The 24,647-nt window shown below is 50.8% G+C and overlaps 1 protein-coding gene across 1 annotated transcript in view; it reads left to right on the top strand.

Annotated features, from left to right (window-relative positions):
• Nucleotides 1-24,647, top strand: part of LOC144507822 (NUAK family SNF1-like kinase 1) — a 99,407-nt gene that overhangs the window by 42,376 nt on the left and 32,384 nt on the right. Inside the window, exon 4 of the mRNA XM_078235149.1 lies at nucleotides 1,904-1,969. Within this exon, the coding sequence (XP_078091275.1) occupies nucleotides 1,904-1,969 (66 nt within the window). The remainder of the gene's footprint in view (nucleotides 1-1,903; nucleotides 1,970-24,647) is intronic.

A 24,647-nucleotide genomic window follows, 5' to 3' on the forward strand; every position in this document is an offset into this window, starting at 1 on the left:
ATAGGGGCTCGTCGTTCATGAGCGACGACTTGAGGCAATACCTGCTCTCATGGGATTGCCTCTGGTAGAACCACGAGCTACAACCCAAGGGGTAACGGACAGGTTGAACGAGAGAATGCTACAGTCTGGAAGGCTGTCTTACTGGCGTTGAGGTCTAAAGGTCTTCCAGTCTCCCGTTGGCAAGAGGTACTCCCTGATGCACTCCATTCCATCCGCTCACTCCTGTGTACGGCAACCAACGCTACTCCTCATGAGAGAATGTTTTCATTCCCTAGGAAGTCTTCCTCTGGGACCTCATTACCGTCTTGGTTGACGTACTCAGGACCTGTCCTCCTGCGGCGGCATGTTAGGACCCGCAAGTCCGACCCTTTGGTTGAACAGGTCCATCTCCTCCACGCCAACCCTCAATGTGCCTATGTGGCATATCCTGACGGGCGAGAGGACACAGTCTCGATTCGAGATCTGGCGCCTGCAGGGGGCTTGGAAACCCCAGTCGCTCCCACACCCCCAGTTAGGGACCCCCCGACCATTATCTCGTCTCCTGACACGGCGCGGGCAGTATCGGGACCACCACTTAACTCTCTTACTCCCGTGTACAGCTTGCCTGAGTCCAGGAGATTGTCGCCACCTCGAGGCGTGCTTGAGTCCAGCGGATTGTCACCACCTCGTGGTCTACCGGCCCGTGAGGAATTGGAGGAGCTACTGGACACCACCTTGGAGAGAAGGTCACCGCGATTGCCTGAACCGGCGTCATCGCCAGTGTTGAGGAGGTCGCAGAGACGGTGCGGTCCCCCAAAACGATTGAACTTATAGACAGATGAACAGTTGTTCTGTTTTTTTTGTGCCCCGCCGGCCTTTGTTTTTAAAGGAGGGGTGAATGTGGTGAACCATTGTTGGTTACCACCAGGAATGCTGAGCCATGGTTTGGCCAGCACTATGAGTCTGTAGATATGTTACTGTTGGGGTTAGGGTTGGGCTGTTCTACCTGGTAATATAGTCCTATGGTACACTCCAGTTGGCTCCGCCTTCCGGGAGAGGTATAAAGGTCACTGCTCTGCCTGGTGACCCTTTAGTCTGGGATTGTATATTGTATATAGTAGCTCCGTTATTGTTGGTAATAAAAGCCTTTATTTCCCGGGTACATCCAGCCTCCCATGTGATTTATCGCGCATCACACAGTAAGAGTTTTAACAACAGGTTAAAGTCCAACAGGTTTATTTGGTAGCAAATGCCATTAGCTTTCGGAGCGCTGCTCCTTCGTCAGATGGAGTGGAAATCTGCTCTCAAACAGGGCATACAGAGACACCTCTGTGCACTGTTTGAGAGCAGATTTCCGCTCCATCTGACGAAGGAGCAGCGCTCCGAAAACTAATGGCATTTGCTACCAAATAAACCTGTTGGACTTTAACCTGGTGTTGTTAAAACTCTTACTCTGAAGAGATCCACAGATTATACACGTCACGCTACACAGGAATATTGAGTATGGGTAATGAGGAGCTGAGTGAGGATGGGGTAATGAGGAGCTGAGTGAGGATGGGGTAATGAGGGGCTGAGTGAGGATGGGGTAATGAGGGACTGAGTGAGGATGGGGTAATGAGGGGCTGAGTGAGGATGGGGTAATGAGGGGCTGAGTGAGGATGGGGTAATGAGGGGCTGAGTGAGGATGGGGTAATGAGGGGCTGAGTGAGGATGGGGTAATGAGGAGCTGAGTGAGGATGGGATAATGAGGGACTGAGTGAGGATGGGGTAATGAGGGGCTGAGTGAGGATGGGGTAATGAGGGGCTGAGTGAGGATGGGGTAATGAGGGGCTGAGTGAGGATGGGGTAATGAGGAGCTGAGTGGAGGGAACAGGAGATGGTACATGAGGATTGATGACCTGTTTTTCCTGTCTTTGTGTTACAGAATGGAGTGGTTCACAGAGATCTGAAATTAGAAAACATCTTGCTGGATGACAATTATAACATCAAGGTACCATCAACTCTACCAACAAATGACTATTCTACTGGCACTGTCGCTGTGCAGTTATTCTGAATGCAGCTTATACAGTTAGTGTGCTGAAAGTTTATATTAACAGAATTGTTGGGCATCATGCCAGAAATTGTTGATTTCTGTTCCCTTTCAAACCTCCAGATTTCTTTCAGGCTCGAGAATGAAGGAAATGTATATATTTGCATCAAGATACATCATTAATTCAGGGTCACAATTTGTGGAATGGATATAATGCTGAGCTGTAAGGAAGGGGCAGTAACACTCCGCTCCATGGTCCAGGGATGCTGCTCACAGCGACCTTGTGCAATGAGCTTTCACATCTGTGGAATCAGCTGCTCTCACTCAATCTCTAGTTGCCAAATAGTAGCACATTAGTACAGTGTCTGAGTGAGATACATCGGTACGGAGCCTCAGTGAGATACATCGGTACGGAGCCTCAGTGAGATACATCGGTACGGTGTCTCAGTGAGATACATCGGTACGGAGCCTCAGTGAGATACATCGGTACGGTGTCTCAGTGAGATACATTGGTACGGAGCCTCAGTGAGATACATCGGTACGGAGCCTCAGTGAGATACATCGGTACGGTGTCTCAGTGAGATACATCGGTACGGTGTCTCAGTGAGATACATCGGTACGGTGTCTCAGTGAGATACATCGGTACGGTGTCTCAGTGAGATACATCGGTACGGTGTCTCAGTGAGATACATCGGTACGGTGTCTCAGTGAGATACATCGGTACGGTGTCTCAGTGAGATACATCGGTACGGTGTCTCAGTGAGATACATCGGTACGGTGTCTCAGTGAGATACATCGGTACGGTGTCTCAGTGAGATACATCGTTACGGTGTCTCAGTGAGATACATCGGTACGGTGTCTCAGTGAGATACATCGGTACGGAGCCTCAGTGAGATACATCGGTACGGAGCCTCAGTGAGAGACATCGGTACAGTGTCTCAGTGAGATACATCGGTACGGTGGCTCAGTGAGATACATCGGTACGGTGTCTCAGTGAGAGACATCGGTACGGAGCCTCAGTGAGAGACATCGGTACGGTGTCTCAGTGAGATACATCGGTATGGAGTCTCAGTGAGATACATCGGCACGGGGCCTCAGTGAGATACATCGGTACGGCGCCTCAGTGAGATACATCGGTACGGAGTCTCAGTGAGATACATCGGAACGGAGCCTCAGTGAGTTACATCGGTACAGAGCCTCAGTGAGATACATCGGTACGGTGTCTCAGTGAGGTACATCGGTACGGTGTCTCAGTGAGATACATCGGTACGGAGCCTCACTGAGGTCCATCGGTACGGAGCCTCAGTGAGGTACATCGGTACGGAGTCTCAGTGAGATACATCGGTACGGTGTCTCAGTGAGATACATCAGTACGGAGTCTCAGTGAGATACATCGGTATGGAGTCTCAGTGAGATACATCGGTACGGAGCCTCAGTGAGATACATCGGTACGGAGCCTCAGTGAGATACATCGGTACGGTGTCTCAGTGAGATACATCGTAATGGAGCCTTAGTGAGATACATCGGTACGGAGCCTCAGTGAGATACATCGGTACGGAGCCTCAGTGAGATACATCGGTACGGAGTCTCAGTGAGATACATCGTAATGGAGCCTTAGTGAGATACATCGGTACGGAGTCTCAGTGAGATACATCGGTACAGTGTCTCAGTGAGATACATCGGTACGGAGCCTCAGTGAGATACATCGGTACGTACCCTCAGTGAGATACATCGGTACGGAGCCTCAGTGAGATACATCGGTACGGTGTCTCAGTGAGATACATCGTAATGGAGCCTCAGTGAGATACATCGGTACGGAACCTCAGTGAGATACATCGGTATGGTGTCTGAGTGAGATACATCGGTACAGAGCCTCAGTGAGATACATCGGTACGGAGCCTCAGTGAAATACATCGGTACGGAGCCTCAGTGAGACACATCAGTACGGAGCCTCAGTGAGACACATCGGTACGGAGCCTCAGTGAGATACATCGGTACAGTGTCTCAGTGAGATACATCGGTACGGTGCCTCAGTGAGATACATGGGTATGGAGCCTCAGTGAGATACATCGGTACGGAGCCTCAGTGAGATACATCGGTACGGTGTCTCAGTGAGATACATTGGTACGGAGTCTCAGCGAGATACATCGGTACGGAGCCTCAGTGAGAGACATCGGTACGGAGCCTCAGTGAGATACATCGGTACGGAGCCTCAGTGAGATACATCGGTACGGTGTCTCAGTGAGATACATCGTAATGGAGCCTTAGTGAGATACATCGGTACGGAGTCTCAGTGAGATACATCGGTACAGTGTCTCAGTGAGATACATCGGTACGGAGCCTCAGTGAGATACATCGGTACGGAGCCTCAGTGAGATACATCGGTACGGACCCTCAGTGAGATACATCGGTACGGTGTCTCAGTGAGATACATCGGTACAGTGTCTCAGTGAGATACATCGGTACGGACCCTCAGTGAGATACATCGGTACGGAGCCTCAGTGAGATACATCGGTACGGAACCTCAGTGAGATACATCGGTATGGTGTCTGAGTGAGATACATCGGTACAGAGCCTCAGTGAGATACATCGGTACGGAGCCTCAGTGAAATACATCGGTACGGAGCCTCAGTGAGACACATCGGTACGGAGCCTCAGTGAGATACATCGGTACAGTGTCTCAGTGAGATACATCGGTACGGTGCCTCAGTGAGATACATGGGTATGGAGCCTCAGTGAGATACATCGGTACGGAGCCTCAGTGAGATACATCGGTACGGTGCCTCAGTGAGATACATCGGTACGGAGCCTCAGTGAGATACATCGGTACGGAGCCTCAGTGAGATACATCGGTACGGTGCCTCAGTGAGATACATCGGTACGGTGTCTCAGTGAGATACATTGGTACGGAGTCTCAGCGAGATACATCGGTACGGAGCCTCAGTGAGAGACATCGGTACGGAGCCTCAGTGAGATACATCGGTACGGAGCCTCTGGCGTTGTCTCACTGTGCCTCTGGCGTTGTTTCTCAGTGTCTCTGGCAGTGTGTCCCACAGTGTCTCTGGCAGCGTGTCTCACAGTGTCTCTCACAGTGTCTCTGACAGTGTGTCTCACTGTGCCTCTGGCGTTATTTCTCACAGTATCTCTGGCAGTGTGTCTCATGGTGTCTCTGGCAGTGTGTCCCACAGTGTTACTGGCAGTGTCTGGCGCTGTGTCCCACAGTGTCTCTGGCTGTGTGTCACACAGTGTCTCTGGCAGTGGGTTCTATGTATGTTCTATGTACACACTGCCAGAGAGACTGTGAGACACACTGCCAGAGAGACTGTGAGACACACTGCCAGAGACACCGTGAGACACACTGCCGGAGACACTGTGGAAACACTGCCAGAGACACAGTGAGGCACACTGCCAGAGACACTGTGGGACACACTGCCAGAGACACTGTGGGACACACTGCCAGAGACACTGTGGGACACACTGCCAGAGACACTGTGGGACACACTGCCAGAGACACTGTGGGACACACTGCCAGAGACACTGTGGGACCCAGCGCCAGACACAGAGCAATTCACACTGCCAGAAACACTGAGACACACTGCCAGAGGCACTGTGAGACACACTGCCAGAGACACAGTGAGGCACACTGCCAGAGACATTGTGTGACACAGCGCCAGACACAGAGCAATTCACACTGCCAGATACACTGTGACACACACTCACAGAGACACTGTGGGGCACACTGCCAGAGACACTGTGAAACACACTGCGAGAGACACTGTGAGACACACTGCCAGAGACACTGTGAGACACACTGCCAGAGACACTGTGAGACACACTGCCAGAGATACTGTGAGACACACTGCCAGAGATACTGTGAGTCACACTGCCAGAGACACTGTGGGACACAGGGCTAGACACAGAGCAATTCAGACATCCAGAGATACTGTGAGTCACACTGCCAGAGATACATCGGTACGGTGTCTCAGTGAGATACATCGGTACGGAGCCTCAATGAGATACATCGGCACGGAGTCTCAGTGAGATACATCGGTACGGAGTCTCAGTGAGATACATCGGTACGGAGTCTCAGTGAGATACATCGGTACGGAGCCTCAGTGAGGTACATCGGTATGGTGTCTGAATGAGGTACATCCGTACGGCGCCTCAATTAGATACATCGGTAGATGTCTGAGTGAGATACATCGTTATGGAGCCTGAGTGAGATACATCGTTATGGAGCCTGAGTGAGATACATCGGTACGGAGCCTCAGTGAGATACATCGGTACGGTGTCTCAGTGAGGTACATCGGTACGGAGCCTCAGTGAGATACATCGGTACGGTGTCTCAGTGAGATACGTCGGTACGGAGTCTCAGTGAGGTACATCGGTACGGAGTCTCAGTGAGGTACATCGGTACGTAGTCTCAGTGAGACACATCGTTACGGAGCCTCAGTGAGATACATGGGTATGGAGCCTCAGTGAGATACATCGGTACGGAGCCTCAGTGAGATACATCGGTACAGTGTCTCAGTGAGATACATCGGTACGGAGTCTCAGTGAGATACATCGGTACGGAGTCTCAGTGAGAGACATCGGTACGGTGTCTCAGTGAGATACATCGGTACGGTGTCTCAGTGAGATACATCGGTACGGAGCCTCAGTGAGAGACATCGGTACGGAGCCTCAGTGAGATACATCGGTACGGTGTCTCGGTGAGGTACATCGGTACGGAGCCTCAGTGAGATACATCAGTACGGAGCCTCAGTGAGATACATCGGTACGGAGCCTCAGTGAGATACATCGGTACGGTGTCTCAGTGAGATACATCGGTACGGTGTCTCAGTGAGATACATCGGTACGGTGTCTCAGTGAGATACATCGGTACGGTGTCTCAGTGAGATACATCGGTACGGAGCCTCAGTGAGAAACATCGGTACGGAGCCTCAGTGAGGTGCATCGGTACAAATTTGATTGAATTTTTTGAGGAGGGAACTAAGTGTGTTGATGAAGGTAGGGCAGTTGATGTCATATACATGGATTTTAGTAACGCGTTTGATAAGCTCCCCCATTGTCGGCTTAGGATGAAAGTGAGGAGGTGTGGGATAGAGAGAAAGTTGGCCGATTGGATAGGTAATTGGCTATCTGATCGAAGACAGAGGGTGGTGGTGGATGGAAAATTTTCGGATTGGAGGCAGGTTGCTAGCGGAGTGCCACAGTGAACAGTGCTTGGTCCTCTGCTCTTTGTGATTTTTATTAATGACTTAGAGGAGGGGGCTGAAGGGTGGATCAGTAAATTTGCTGATGACACCAAGATTGGTGGAGTAGTGGATGAGGTGGAGGGCTGTTGTAGGCTGCAAAGAGACATAGATAGGATGCAAAGCTGGGCTGAAAAATGGCAAATGGAGTTTAACCCTGATAAATGTGAGGTGATTCATTTTGGTAGGACTAATTTAAATGTGGATTACAGGGTCAAAGGTAGGGTTCTGAAGACTGTGGAGGAACAGAGAGATCTTGGGGTCTATATCCACAGATCTCGAAAGGTTGCCACTCAAGTGGATAGAGCTGTGAAGAAGGCCTATGGTGTGTTAGCTTTTATTAACAGGGGGTTGAATTTTAAGAGCTGTGGGGTTATGCTGCAACTGTACAGGACCTTGGTGAGACCACATTTGGAATATTGTGTGCAGTTCTGGTCACCTCACTATAAGAAGGATGTGGAAGCGCTGGAAAGAGTGGAGAGGAGATTTACCAGGATGCTGCCTGGTTTGGAGGGTAGGTCTTATGAGGAAAGGTTGAGGGAGCTAGGGCTGTTCTCTCCGGAGCGGAGGAGGCTGAGGGGAGACTTAATAGAGGTTTATAAAATGATGAAGGGGATAGATAGAGTGAACGTTCAAAGACTATTTCCTCGGGTGGATGGAGTTATTACAAGGGGGCATAACTATAGGGTTCATGGTGGGAGATATAGGAAGGATATCAGAGGTAGGTTCTTTACGCAGAGAGTGGTTGGGGTGTGGAATGGGCTGCCTGCAGTGATAGTGGAGTCAGACACTTTAGGAACTTTTAAGCGGTTATTGGATAGGCACATGGAGCACACCAGGATGATAGGGAGTGGGATCGCTTGATCTTGGTTTCAGATAAAGCTCAGCACAACATCGTGGGCTGAAGGGCCTGTTCTGTGCTGTACTGTTCTATGTTCTATGTTGTATGTGTCTCACAGAGTATCTGGCAGTGTGAATTGCTCTGTGTCTGGCGCTGTGTCCCACAGTGTCATTGGCAGTGTGCCTCACAGTGTCTCAGGCAGTGTGTCTCACAGTGTCATTGGCAGTGTGTCTCACAGTGTCTCTGGCAGTGTGTCTCACAGTGTCTCTGGCAGTGTGTCTCACAGTGTCTCTGGCAGTGTGTCTCACAGTGTCCCTGGCAGTGTGTCTCACAGTGTCTCTGGCAGTGTGTCTCACAGTGTCTCAGGCAGTGTGTCTCAGAATATCTCTGGCAGTGTGTCTCACAGTGTCTCTGGCAGTGTGTCTTGCAGTGTCTCTGACAGTGTGTCTCAATGTGTCTCTGGCAGTGTATCTCACTGTCCCTCTGGCAGTGTGACATGCTCTGTGTCTGGAAGTGCGTCTCACAGTGTCTCTGCTAGTTTGTCACTGTCAGTATGTCTCTGCAGTGTGTCTCACAGTGTCTCTGGCAGTGTGTCTCACAGTGTCTCTGGCAGTGTGCCTCACTGTGTCTCTGGCAGCGTGTCTCGCAGTGTCTCTGGCAGTGTCTATCACAGTGTCTCTGGCAGCGTGCCTCGCAGTGTCTCTGGCAGCTTGTCTCGCAGTGTCTCTGACGGTGTGTCTCACTGTGCCTCTGGCGTTGTTTCTCACAGTATCTCTGGCAGTGTGTCTCATGGTGTCTCTGGCAGTATGTCTCACTGTGCCTCTGGCGTTGTTTCTCACAGTGTCTCTGGCAGTGTGTCCCACAGTGTCTCTGGCAGCGTGTCTCACAGTGTCTCTCACAGTGTCTCTGACAGTGTGCCTCAATGTGTCTCTGGCAGTGTGTCTCACTGTGCCTCTGGCGTTGTTTCTCACAGTATCTCTGGCAGTGTGTCTCATGGTGTCTCTGGCAGTGTGTCCCACAGTGTTACTGGCAGTGTCTGGCGCTGTGTCCCACAGTGTCTCTGGCTGTGTGTCACACAGTGTCTCTGGCAGTGGGTTCTATGTATGTTCTATGTACACACTGCCAGAGAGACTGTGAGACACACTGCCAGAGAGACTGTGAGACACACTGCCAGAGACACCGTGAGACACACTGTCAGAGACACTGTGGAAACACTGCCAGAGACACTGTGGGACACACTGCCAGAGACACTGTGGGACACACTGCCAGAGACACTGTGGGACACACTGCCAGAGACACTGTGGGACACAGCGCCAGACACAGAGCAATTCACACTGCCAGAAACACCGAGACACACTGCCAGAGGCACTGTGAGACACACTGCCAGAGACACAGTGAGGCACACTGCCAGAGACATTGTGTGACACAGCGCCAGACACAGAGCAATTCACACTGCCAGATACACTGTGACACACACTCACAGAGACACTGTGGGGCACACTGCCAGAGACACAGTGAGGCACACTGCCAGAGACATTGTGTGACACAGCGCCAGACACAGAGCAATTCACACTGCCAGATACACTGTGACACACACTCACAGAGACACTGTGAGACACACTGCCAGAGATACTGTGAGACACACTGCCAGAGATACTGTGAGACACACTGCCAGAGATACTGTGAGACACACTGCCAGAGACACTGTGGGACACAGGGCCAGAGACACTGTGGGACACAGGGCCAGACACAGAGCAATTCAGACATCCAGAGATACTGTGAGTCACACTGCCAGAGATACATCGGTACGGAGCCTCAATGAGATACATCGGCAGGGAGTCTCAGTGAGATACATCGGTACGGAGTCTCAGTGAGATACATCGGTACGGAGCCTCAGTGAGGTACATCGGTATGGTGTCTGAATGAGGTACATCCCTACGGCGCCTCAATTAGATACATCGGTAGATGTCTGAGTGAGATACATCGTTATGGAGCCTGAGTGAGATACATCGTTATGGAGCCTGAGTGAAATACATCGGTACGGAGCCTCAGTGAGATACATCGGTAAGGTGTCTCAGTGAGGTACATCGGTACGGAGCCTCAGTGAGATACAGCGTTACGGTGTCTCAGTGAGATACATCGGTACGGAGCCTCAGTGAGATACATCGGTACGGAGCCTCAGTGAGATACATCGGTACGGAGTCTCAGTGAGGTACATCGGTACGTAGTCTCAGTGAGACACATCGGTACGGAGCCTCAGTGAGATACATCGGTACGGAGCCTCAGTGAGATACATCGGTACAGTGTCTCAGTGAGATACATCGGTACGGTGTCTCAGTGAGATACATCGGTACGGAGTCTCAGTGAGATACATCGGTACGGAGTCTCAGTGAGATACATCGGTACGGAGCCTCAGTGAGAGACATCGGTACGGAGCCTCAGTGAGATACATCGGTACGGAGCCTCAGTGAGATACATCAGTACGGAGCCTCAGTGAGATACATCGGTACGGAGCCTCAGTGAGATACATCGGTACGGAGCCTCAGTGAGATACATCAGTCCGGTGTCTCAGTGAGATACATCGGTACGGAGCCTCAGTGAGATACATCGGTACGGAGCCTCAGTGAGATACATCGGTACGGTGTCTCAGTGAGATACATCGGTACGGAGTCTCAGTGAGATACATCGGTCCGGTGTCTCAGTGAGATACATCGGTACGGAGCCTCAGTGAGAAACATCGGTACGGAGCCTCAGTGAGGTGCATCGGTACAAATTTGATTGAATTTTTTGAGGAGGGAACTAAGTGTGTTGATGAAGGTAGGGCAGTTGATGTCATATACATGGATTTTAGTAACGCGTTTGATAAGCTCCCCCATTGTCGGCTTATGATGAAAGTGAGGAGGTGTGGGATAGAGAGAAAGTTGGCCGATTGGATAGGTAATTGGCTATCTGATCGAAGACAGAGGGTGGTGGTGGATGGAAAATTTTCGGATTGGAGGCAGGTTGCTAGCGGAGTGCCACAGTGAACAGTGCTTGGTCCTCTGCTCTTTGTGATTTTTATTAATGACTTAGAGGAGGGGGCTGAAGGGTGGATCAGTAAATTTGCTGATGACACCAAGATTGGTGGAGTAGTGGATGAGGTGGAGGGCTGTTGTAGGCTGCAAAGAGACATAGATAGGATGCAAAGCTGGGCTGAAAAATGGCAAATGGAGTTTAACCCTGATAAATGTGAGGTGATTCATTTTGGTAGGACTAATTTAAATGTGGATTACAGGGTCAAAGGTAGGGTTCTGAAGACTGTGGAGGAACAGAGAGATCTTGGGGTCTATATCCACAGATCTCGAAAGGTTGCCACTCAAGTGGATAGAGCTGTGAAGAAGGCCTATGGTGTGTTAGCTTTTATTAACAGGGGGTTGAATTTTAAGAGCTGTCGGGTCATGCTGCAACTGTACAGGACCTTGGTGAGACCACATTTGGAATATTGTGTGCAGTTCTGGTCACCTCACTATAAGAAGGATGTGGAAGCGCTGGAAAGAGTGCAGAGGAGATTTACCAGGATGCTGCCTGGTTTGGAGGGTAGGTCTTATGAGGAAAGGTTGAGGGAGCTAGGGCTGTTCTCTCCGGAGCGGAGGAGGCTGAGGGGAGACTTAATAGAGGTTTATAAAATGATGAAGGGGATAGATAGAGTGAACGTTCAAAGACTATTTCCTCGGGTGGATGGAGTTATTACAAGGGGGCATAACTATAGGGTTCATGGTGGGAGATATAGGAAGGATATCAGAGGTAGGTTCTTTACGCAGAGAGTGGTTGGGGTGTGGAATGGACTGCCTGCAGTGATAGTGGAGTCAGACACTTTAGGAACATTTAAGCGGTTATTGGATAGGCACATGGAGCACACCAGGATGATAGGGAGTGGGATCGCTTGATCTTGGTTTCAGATAAAGCTCAGCACAACATCGTGGGCCGAAGGGCCTGTTCTGTGCTGTACTGTTCTATGTTCTATGTTGTATGTGTCTCACAGAGTATCTGGCAGTGTGAATTGCTCTGTGTCTGGCGCTGTGTCCCACAGTGTCATTGGCAGTGTGTCTCACAGTGTCATTGGCAGTGTGTCTCACAGTGTCTCTGGCAGTGTGTCTCACAGTGTCTCTGGCAGTGTGTCTCACAGTGTCTCTGGCAGTGTGTCTCACCGTGTCCCTGGCAGTGTGTCTCACAGTGTCTCTGGCAGTGTGTCTCACAGTGTCTTAGGCAGTGTGTCTCAGAATATCTCTGGCAGTGTGTCTCACAGTGTCTCTGGCAGTGTGTCTTGCAGTGTCTCTGACAGTGTGTCTCAATGTGTCTCTGGCAGTGTATCTCACTGTCCCTCTGGCAATGTGACATGCTCTGTGTCTGGAAGTGCGTCTCACAGTGTCTCTGCTAGTTTGTCACTGTCAGTATGTCTCTGCAGTGTGTCTCACAGTGTCTCTGGCAGTGTGTCTCACAGTGTCTCTGGCAGCGTGTCTCGCAGTGTCTCTGGCAGTGTCTATCACAGTGTCTCTGGCAGCGTGCCTCGCAGTGTCTCTGGCAGCTTGTCTCGCAGTGTCTCTGACGGTGTGTCTCACTGTGCCTCTGGCGTTGTTTCTCACAGTATCTCTGGCAGTGTGTCTCACAGTGCCTCTGGCGTTGTTTCTCACAGTCTCTCTGGCAGTGTGTCTCATGGTGTCTCTGGCAGTATGTCTCACTGTGCCTCTGGCGTTGTTTCTCACAGTGTCTCTGGCAGTGTGTCCCACAGTGTCTCTGGCAGCGTGTCTCACAGTGTCTCTCACAGTGTCTCTGACAGTGTGCCTCAATGTGTCTCTGGCAGTGTGTCTCACTGTGCCTCTGGCGTTGTTTCTCACAGTATCTCTGGCAGTGTGTCTCATGGTGTCTCTGGCAGTGTGTCCCACAGTGTTACTGGAAGTGTCTGGCGCTGTGTCCCACAGTGTCTCTGGCTGTGTGTCACACAGTGTCTCTGGCAGTGGGTTCTATGTATGTTCTATGTACACACTGCCAGAGAGACTGTGAGACACACTGCCAGAGAGACTGTGAAACACACTGCCAGAGACACTGTGGGACACACTGCCAGAGACACTGTGGGACACACTGCCAGAGACACTGTGGGACACACTGCCAGAGACACTGTGGGACACACTGCCAGAGACACTGTGGGACACAGCGCCAGACACAGAGCAATTCACACTGCCAGAAACACTGAGACACACTGCCAGAGGAACTGTGAGACACACTGCCAGAGACACAGTGAGGCACACTGCCAGAGACATTGTGTGACACAGCGCCAGACACAGAGCAATTCACACTGCCAGATACACTGTGACACACACTCACAGAGACACTGTGGGGCACACTGCCAGAGACACTGTGAAACACACTGTGAGACACACTGCCAGAGATACTGTGAGACACACTGCCAGAGATACTGTGAGACACACTGCCAGAGACAGTGTGAGACACACTGCCAGAGATACTGTGAGACACACTGCCAGAGATACTGTGAGACACACTGCCAGAGATACTGTGAGACACACTGCCAGAGACACTGTGGGACACAGGGCCAGACACAGAGCAATTCAGACATCCAGAGATACTGTGAGTCACACTGCCAGAGATACATCGGTACGGTGTCTCAGTGAGATACATCGGTACGGAGCCTCAGTGAGATACATCGGTACGGAGTCTCAGTGAGATACATCGTTACGGTGTCTCAGTGAGATACATCGTTACGGTGTCTCAGTGAGATCCATCGGTACGGTGTCTCAGTGAGGTACATCGTTACGGTGTCTCAGTGAGATACATCGGTACGGTGTCTCAGTGAGATACATCGTTACGGTGTCTCAGTGAGATACATCGTTACGGTGTCTCAGTGAGATACATCGGTACGGTGTCTCAGTGAGATACATCGTTACGGTGTCTCTGTGAGATACATCGGTACGGTGTCTCTGTGAGATACATCGGTACGGTGTCTCAGTGAGATACATCGTTACGGTGTCTCAGTGAGATACATCGGTACGGAGCCTCAGTGATATACATCGGCACGGAGCCTCAGTGAGGTACATCGGTATGGTGTCTCAGTGAGATACATCGGTACGGAGCCTCATTGAGATACATCGGTACGGTGTCTCAGTGAGATACATCGGTACGGAGCCTCAGTGAGATACATCGGTACGGTGTCTCAGTGAGAGACATCGTTACGGAGCCTGAGTGAGATACATCGGTACGGTGTCTCAGTGAGATACATCGGTACGGTGTCTCAGTGAGAGACATCGTTACGGAGCCTGAGTGAGATACATCGGTACGGAGCCTCAGTGAGATACATCGTTACGGTGTCTCAGTGAGATACATCGGTACGGAGTCTCAGTGAGATACATCGTTACGGTGTCTCAGTGAGATACATCGGTACGGAGCCTCAGTGAGATACATCGTTACGGAGTCTCAGTGAGATACATCGGTACGGAGCCTCATTGAGATATATCGGTACGGTGTCTCAGTGAGATACATCGGTACGGTGTCTCAGTGAGATACATCGGTACGGTGTCTCAGTGAGAGACATCGCTACGGAGCCTGAGTGAGATACATCGGTACGGTGTCTCAGTGAGATACATCGGTACGGAGTCTCAGTGAGATACATCGTTACGGTGTCTCAGTGAGATACATCGTTACGGTGTCTCAGTGAGATACATCGGTACGGTGTCTCAGTGAGATACATCGTTACGGTGTCTCAGTGAGATACATCGGTACGGAGTCTCAGTGAGATACATTGGCATGGAGCCTCAGTGAGATACATCGGTACGGAGCCTCAGTGAGATACATCGGTACGGAGTCTCAGTGAGATACATCGTTACGGTGTCTCAGTGAGATACATCGGTACGGAGTCTCAGTGAGATACACTGGTACGGAGACTCAGTGAGATACATCGGTACGGTGTCTCAGTGAGGTACATCGGTACGGAGCCTCAGTGAGATACATCGGTACGGAGCCTCAGTGAGGTACATCAGTACGGTGTCTCAGTGAGGTACATCGGTACGGAGTCTCAGTGAGATACATTGGCACGGAGTCTCAGTGAGATACATTGGCACGGAGTCTCAGTGAGGTACATCGGTACGGAGCCTCAGTGAGATACATCGGTACGGAGCCTCAGTGAGATACATCAGTACGGTGTCTCAGTGAGGTACATCGGTACGGAGTCTCAGTGAGATACATCGGTACGGAGCCTCAGTGAGATACATCGGTACGGAGTCTCAGTGAGGTACATCGGTACGGAGTCTCAGTGAGATACATTGGCACGGAGTCTCAGTGAGATACATCGGTACGGAGCCTCAGTGAGGTACATCGGTACGGAGCCTCAGTGAGATACATCGGTACGGAGCCTCAGTGAGATACATCGGTACGGAGTCTCAGTGAGGTACATCGGTACGGAGTCTCAGTGAGATACATCGGTACGGAGTCTCAGTGAGGTACATCGGTACGGAGTCTCAGTGAGATACATTGGCACGGAGTCTCAGTGAGATACATCGGTACGGAGTCTCAGTGAGGTACATCGGTACGGTGTCTCAGTGAGATACATCGGTACGGAGTCTCAGTGAGGTACATCGGTACGGAGTCTCAGTGAGATACAGCGGTACGGAGCCTCAGTGAGATACATCGGTACGGAGTCTCAGTGAGATACATCGGTACGGAGTCTCAGTGAGGTACATCGGTACGGAGTCTCAGTGAGATACATTGGCACGGAGTCTCAGTGAGATACATTGGCACGGAGTCTCAGTGAGGTACATCGGTACGGAGCCTCAGTGAGATACAGCGGAATGGAGTCTCAGTGAGATACATCGGTACAGAGCCTTAGTGAGATACACCGGTATGGAGCCTCATTGAGATACACCGGTACGGAGCCTCAGTGAGATACACCGGTACGGAGCCTCATTGAGATACATCGGTATGGAGCCTCAGTGAGATACATCGGTACGGAGCCTCATTGAGATACATCGGTACGGTGTCTGAGTGAGATACATCGGTACGGAGCCTCAGTGAGATACATCGGTACGGTGTCTCAGTGAGATACATCGGTACGGTGCCTCAGTGAGATACATCGGTACGGAGTCTCAGTGAGATACATCGGTACGGAGCCTCAGTGAGATACATCGTTACGGTGTCTGTGAGATACATCGGTACGGAGTCTCAGTGAGATACATCGTTACGGAGTCTCAGTGAGATACATCGGTACGGAGTCTCAGTGAGATACATCGTTACGGAGCCTCATTGAGATACATCGGTACGGTGTCTCAGTGAGGTACATCGGTATGGTGTCTCAGTGAGATACATCGGTACGGAGCCTCATTGAGATACATCGGTACGGTGTCTCAGTGAGATACATCGGTACGGAGCCTCAGTGAGATACATCGGTACGGTGTCTCAGTGAGATACATCGGTACGGTGTCTCAGTGAGATACATCGGTACGGAGCCTCAGTGAGATACATCGTTACGGTGTCTCAGTGAGATACATCGGTACGGTGTCTCAGTGAGAGACATCGTTACGGAGCCTCAGTGAGATACATCGGTACGGAGTATCAGTGAGATACATCGTTACGGTGTCTCAGTGAGATACATCGTTACGGTGTCTCAGTGAGATACATCGGTACGGTGTCTCAGTGAGATACATCGTTACGGTGTCTCAGTGAGATACATCGGTACGGAGCCTCAGTGATATACATCGGCACGGAGCCTCAGTGAGGTACATCGGTATGGTGTCTCAGTGAGACACATCGGTACGGAGCCTCAGTGAGATACATGGGTACGGAGCCTCAGTGAGATACATCGGTACGGTGTCTCAGTGAGATACATCGGTACGGAGCCTCAGTGAGATACATCGGTACGGATCTCAGTGAGATACATCGGTACGGAGCCTCAGTGAGATACATCGGTACGGTGTCTCAGTGAGATACATCGGTACGGAGCCTCAGTGAGATACATCGGTACGGTGTCTCAGTGAGATACATCGGTACGGTGTCTCAGTGAGATACATCGGTACGGAGCCTCAGTGAGATACATCGGTACGGAGCCTCCGTGAGATACATCGGTACGGAGCCTCAGTGAGATACATCGGTACGGAGTCTCAGTGAGATACATGGGTACGGAGTCTCAGTGAGATACATCGTAATGGAGCCTCAGTGAGATACATCGGTACGGAGTCTCAGTGAGATACATCGTAATGGAGCCTGAGTGAGATACATCGGTACGGTGTCTCAGTGAGATACATCGTAATGGAGCCTCAGTGAGATACATCGGTACGGAGTCTCAGTGAGATACATCGGTACGGAGTCTCAGTGAGATACATCGTAATGGAGCCTCAGTGAGATACATCGGTACGGAGTCTCAGTGAGATACATCGGTACGGTGTCTCAGTGAGATACATCGGTACAGAGCCTCAGTGAGGTACATTAGTATGGAACCTCAGTGAGATACATCGGTACGGTGTCTGAGTGAGATACATCGGTACGGAGCCTCAGTGAGATAAATCGTAACGGAACCTCAGTGAGATACATCGGTACGGTGTCTCAGTGAGGTACATCGGTATGGAGCCTCAGTGAGATACTTCGGTACGGTGTCTCAGTGAGATACATCAGTACGGTGTCTCAGTGAGAGACATCGTTACGGAGCCTCAGTGAGATACATCGGTACGGTGTCTCAGTGAGATACATCGGTACGGAGCATCAGTGAGATACATCGTTACGGTGTCTCAGTGAGATACATCGTTACGGTGTCTCAGTGAGATACATCGGTACGGTGTCTCAGTGAGATACATCGTTACGGTGTCTCAGTGAGATACATCGGTACGGAGCCTCAGTGATATACATCGGCACGGAGCCTCAGTGAGATACATCGGTACGGTGTCTCAGTGAGATACATTGGCACGGAGTCTCAGTGAGGTACATCGGTACGGAGCCTCAGTGAGATACAGCGGAATGGAGTCTCAGTGAGACACATCGGCACGGAGCCTCAGTCAGATACATCGGTACAGAGCCTTAGTGAGATACACCGGTACGGAGCCTCATTGAGATACACCGGTACAGAGCCTCAGTGAGATACATCGGTACGGATCTCAGTGAGATACATCGGTACGGAGCCTCAGTGAGATACATCGGTACGGTGTCTCAGTGAGATACATCGGTACGGAGCCTCAGTGAGATACATCGGTACGGTGTCTCAGTGAGATACATCGGTACGGAGCCTCATTGAGATACATCGGTACGGTGTCTCAGTGAGATACATCGGTACGGAGCCTCATTGAGATACATCGGTACGGAGCCTCAGTGAGATACATCGGTACGGAGCCTCAGTGAGACACATCGGTACGGTGTCTCAGTGAGATACATCGGTACGGAGCCTCAGTGAGATACATCGGTACGGTGTCTCAGTGAGATACATCGGTACGGAGCCTCAGTGAGATACATCGGTACGGAGTCTCAGTGAGAGACATCGTTACGGAGCCTGAGTGAGATACATCGGTACGGTGTCTCAGTGAGATACATCGGTACGGAGCCTCAGTGAGATACATCGTTACGGTGTCTCAGTGAGATACATCGGTACGGAGTCTCAGTGAGATACATCGGTACGGAGTCTCAGTGAGATACATCGTTACGGAGTCTCAGTGAGATACATCGTTACGGAGCCTGAGTGAGATACATCGTTACGGTGTCTCAGTGAGATACATCGGTACGGAGCCTCAGTGAGATACATCGGTACGGAGTCTCAGTGAGATACATCGTTACGGTGTCTCAGTGAGATACATCGTTACGGTGTCTCAGTGAGATCCATCGGTACGGTGTCTCAGTGAGATACATCGTTAAGGTGTCTCAGTGAGATACATCGGTACGGTGTCTCAGTGAGATACATCGTTACGGTGTCTCAGTGAGATACATCGTTACGGTGTCTCAGTGAGATACATCGGTACGGTGTCTCAGTGAGATACATCGTTACGGTGTCTCAGTGAGATACATCGGTACGGTGTCTCAGTGAGATACATCGGTACGGTGTCTCAGTGAGATACATCGTTACGGTGTCTCAGTGAGATACATCGGTACGGAGCCTCAGTGAGATACATCGGTACGGAGCCTGAGTGAGATACATCGTTACGGAGCCTCATTGAGATACATCGGTATGGAGCCTCAGTGAGATACATCGGTACGGAGCCTCATTGAGATACATCGGTACGGTGTCTGAGTGAGATACATCGGTACGGAGCCTCAGTGAGATACATCGGTATGGTGTCTCAGTGAGAGACATCGTTACGGAGCCTGAGTGAGATACATCGGTACGGTGTCTCAGTGAGATACATCGGTACGGAGCCTCAGTGAGATACATCGTTACGGTGTCTCAGTGAGATACATCGGTACGGAGTCTCAGTGAGATACATCGGTACGGAGCCTCAGTGAGATACATCGTTACGGTGTCTCAGTGAGATACATCGGTACGGAGTCTCAGTGAGATACATCGTTACGGAGTCTCAGTGAGATACATCGGTACGGAGTCTCAGTGAGATACATCGGTACGGAGTCTCAGTGAGATACATCGTTACGGAGCCTCATTGAGATACATCGGTACGGTGTCTCAGTGAGGTACATCGGTATGGTGTCTCAGTGAGATACATCGGTACGGAGCCTCATTGAGATACATCGGTACGGTGTCTCAGTGAGATACATCGGTACGGAGCCTCAGTGAGATACATCGGTACGGTGTCTCAGTGAGAGACATCGTTACGGAGCCTGAGTGAGATACATCGGTACGGTGTCTCAGTGAGATACATCGGTACGGAGCCTCAGTGAGATACATCGGTACGGTGTCTCAGTGAGATACATCGGTACGGTGTCTCAGTGAGATACATCGGTACGGAGCCTGAGTGAGATACATCGGTACGGTGTCTCAGTGAGATAGATCGGTACGGAGCCTCAGTGAGATACATCGGTACGGTGTCTCAGTGAGATACATCGGTACGGAGCCTCAGTGAGATACATCGTTACGGTGTCTCAGTGAGATACATCGGTACGGTGTCTCAGTGAGAGACATCGTTACGGAGCCTCATTGAGATACATCGGTACGGTGTCTCAGTGAGATACATCGGTACGGAGCATCAGTGAGATACATCGGTACGGAGTCTCAGTGAGATACATCGTTACGGTGTCTCAGTGAGATACATCGTTACGGTGTCTCAGTGAGATACATCGGTACGGTGTCTCAGTGAGATACATCGTTACGGTGTCTCAGTGAGATACATCCGTACGGAGCCTCAGTGATATACATCGGCACGGAGCCTCAGTGAGGTACATCGGTATGGTGTCTCAGTGAGATACATCGGTACGGTGTCTCAGTGAGATACATCGGTACGGAGCCTCAGTGTGATACATCGGTACGGAGTCTCAGTGAGATACATCGTAACGGAACCTCAGTGAGATACATCGGTACGGAGCCTCAGTGAGGTACATCAGTATGGAACCTCAGTGAGACACATCGGTACGGTGTGTCAGTGAGATACATCGGTACGGAGCCTCAGTGAGATACATCGGTACGGTGTCTCAGTGAGATACATCGGTACGGAGCCTCAGTGAGATACATCGGTACGGAGTCTCAGTGAGAGACATTGTTACGGAGCCTGAGTGAGATACATCGGTACGGTGTCTCAGTGAGATACATCGGTACGGAGCCTCAGTGAGATACATCGTTACGGTGTCTCAGTGAGATACATCGGTACGGAGTCTCAGTGAGATACATCGGTACGGAGTCTCAGTGAGATACGTCGTTACGGAGTCTCAGTGAGATACATCGTTACGGAGCCTGAGTGAGATACATCGGTACGGTGTCTCAGTGAGATACATCGGTACGGAGCCTCAGTGAGATACATCGTTACGGTGTCTCAGTGAGATACATCGGTACGGAGCCTCAGTGAGATACATCGGTACGGAGTCTCAGTGAGATACATCGTTACGGTGTCTCAGTGAGATACATCGTTACGGTGTCTCAGTGAGATCCATCGGTACGGTGTCTCAGTGAGATACATCGTTACGGTGTCTCAGTGAGATACATCGGTACGGTGTCTCAGTGAGATACATCGTTACGGTGTCTCAGTGAGATACATCGTTACGGTGTCTCAGTGAGATACATCGGTACGGTGTCTCAGTGAGATACATCGTTACGGTGTCTCAGTGAGATACATCGGTACGGTGTCTCAGTGAGATACATCGGTACGGTGTCTCAGTGAGATACATCGTTACGGTGTCTCAGTGAGATACATCGGTACGGAGCCTCAGTGATATACATCGGCACAGAGCCTCAGTGAGGTACATCGGTATGGTGTCTCAGTGAGATACATCGGTACGGAGCCTCATTGAGATACATCGGTACGGTGTCTCAGTGAGATACATCGGTACGGAGTCTCAGTGAGATACATCGTTACGGTGTCTCAGTGAGATACATCGTTACGGTGTCTCAGTGAGATACATCGGTACGGTGTCTCAGTGAGATACATCGTTACGGTGTCTCAGTGAGATACATCCGTACGGAGCCTCAGTGATATACATCGGCACGGAGCCTCAGTGAGGTACATCGGTATGGTGTCTCAGTGAGACACATCGGTACGGAGCCTCAGTGAGATACATGGGTACGGAGCCTCAGTGAGATACATCGGTACGGTGTCTCAGTGAGATACATCGGTACGGATCTCAGTGAGATACATCGGTACGGAGCCTCAGTGAGATACATCGGTACGGATCTCAGTGAGATACATCGGTACGGAGCCTCAGTGAGATACATCGGTACGGATCTCAGTGAGATACATCGGTACGGAGCCTCAGTGAGATACATCGGTACGGTATCTCAGTGAGATACATCGGTACGGAGCCTCAGTGAGATACATCGGTACGGAGCCACAGTGAGATACATCGGTACGGAGCCTCAGTGAGATACATCGGTACGGTGTCTCAGTGAGATACATCGGTACGGAGCGTCAGTGAGATACATCGGTACGGAGTCTCAGTGAGATACATCGTTACGGTGTCTCAGTGAGATACATCGTTACGGTGTCTCAGTGAGATACATCGGTACGGTGTCTCAGTGAGATACATCGTTACGGTGTCTCAGTGAGATACATCGGTACGGAGCCTCAGTGATATACATCGGCACGGAGCCTCAGTGAGGTACATCGGTATGGTGTCTCAGTGAGATTCATCGGTACGGTGTCTGAGTGAGATACATCGGTACGGAGCCTCAGTGAGATACATCGTTACGGTGTCTCAGTGAGATACATCGGTACGGTGTCTCAGTGAGATACATCGTTACGGTGTCTCAGTGAGATACATCGGTACGGAGCCTCAGTGATATACATCGGCACGGAGCCTCAGTGAGATACATCGGTACGGAGCCTCAGTGAGATACAGCGGAATGGAGTCTCAGTGAGACACATCGGCACGGAGCCTCAGTCAGATACATCGGTACAGAGCCTTAGTGAGATACACCGGTACGGAGCCTCATTGAGATACACCGGTACAGAGCCTCAGTGAGATACACCGGTACGGAGCCTCATTGAGATACATCGGTACGGAGCCTCAGTGAGATACATCGGTACGGAGCCTCAGTGAGACACATCGGTACGGTGTGTCAGTGAGATACATCGGTACGGAGCCTCAGTGAGATACATCGGTACGGTGTCTCAGTGAGATACATCGGTACGGAGCCTCAGTGAGATACATCGGTACGGAGTCTCAGTGAGAGACATTGTTACGGAGCCTGAGTGAGATACATCGGTACGGTGTCTCAGTGAGATACATCGGTACGGAGCCTCAGTGAGATACATCGTTACGGTGTCTCAGTGAGATACATCGGTACGGAGTCTCAGTGAGATACATCGGTACGGAGTCTCAGTGAGATACGTCGTTACGGAGTCTCAGTGAGATACATCGTTACGGAGCCTGAGTGAGATACATCGGTACGGTGTCTCAGTGAGATACATCGGTACGGAGCCTCAGTGAGATACATCGTTACGGTGTCTCAGTGAGATACATCGGTACGGAGCCTCAGTGAGATACATCGGTACGGAGTCTCAGTGAGATACATCGTTACGGTGTCTCAGTGAGATACATCGTTACGGTGTCTCAGTGAGATCCATCGGTACGGTGTCTCAGTGAGATACATCGTTACGGTGTCTCAGTGAGATACATCGGTACGGTGTCTCAGTGAGATACATCGTTACGGTGTCTCAGTGAGATACATCGTTACGGTGTCTCAGTGAGATACATCGGTACGGTGTCTCAGTGAGATACATCGTTACGGTGTCTCAGTGAGATACATCGGTACGGTGTCTCAGTGAGATACATCGGTACGGTGTCTCAGTGAGATACATCGTTACGGTGTCTCAGTGAGATACATCGGTACGGAGCCTCAGTGATATACATCGGCACAGAGCCTCAGTGAGGTACATCGGTATGGTGTCTCAGTGAGATACATCGGTACGGAGCCTCATTGAGATACATCGGTACGGTGTCTCAGTGAGATACATCGGTACGGAGTCTCAGTGAGATACATCGTTACGGTGTCTCAGTGAGATACATCGTTACGGTGTCTCAGTGAGATACATCGGTACGGTGTCTCAGTGAGATACATCGTTACGGTGTCTCAGTGAGATACATCCGTACGGAGCCTCAGTGATATACATCGGCACGGAGCCTCAGTGAGGTACATCGGTATGGTGTCTCAGTGAGACACATCGGTACGGAGCCTCAGTGAGATACATGGGTACGGAGCCTCAGTGAGATACATCGGTACGGTGTCTCAGTGAGATACATCGGTACGGATCTCAGTGAGATACATCGGTACGGAGCCTCAGTGAGATACATCGGTACGGATCTCAGTGAGATACATCGGTACGGAGCCTCAGTGAGATACATCGGTACGGATCTCAGTGAGATACATCGGTACGGAGCCTCAGTGAGATACATCGGTACGGTATCTCAGTGAGATACATCGGTACGGAGCCTCAGTGAGATACATCGGTACGGAGCCACAGTGAGATACATCGGTACGGAGCCTCAGTGAGATACATCGGTACGGTGTCTCAGTGAGATACATCGGTACGGAGCGTCAGTGAGATACATCGGTACGGAGTCTCAGTGAGATACATCGTTACGGTGTCTCAGTGAGATACATCGTTACGGTGTCTCAGTGAGATACATCGGTACGGTGTCTCAGTGAGATACATCGTTACGGTGTCTCAGTGAGATACATCGGTACGGAGCCTCAGTGATATACATCGGCACGGAGCCTCAGTGAGGTACATCGGTATGGTGTCTCAGTGAGACACATCGGTACGGAGCCTCAGTGAGATACATGGGTACGGAGCCTCAGTGAGATACATCGGTACGGTGTCTCAGTGAGATACATCGGTACGGAGCCTCAGTGAGATACATCGGTACGGAGCCTCAGTGAGATACATCGGTACGGTGTCTCAGTGAGATACATCGGTACGGAGCC

The sequence above is a fragment of the Mustelus asterias genome, chromosome 19, assembly GCF_964213995.1.
Source record: "Mustelus asterias chromosome 19, sMusAst1.hap1.1, whole genome shotgun sequence".
NCBI lineage: Eukaryota > Metazoa > Chordata > Chondrichthyes > Carcharhiniformes > Triakidae > Mustelus > Mustelus asterias.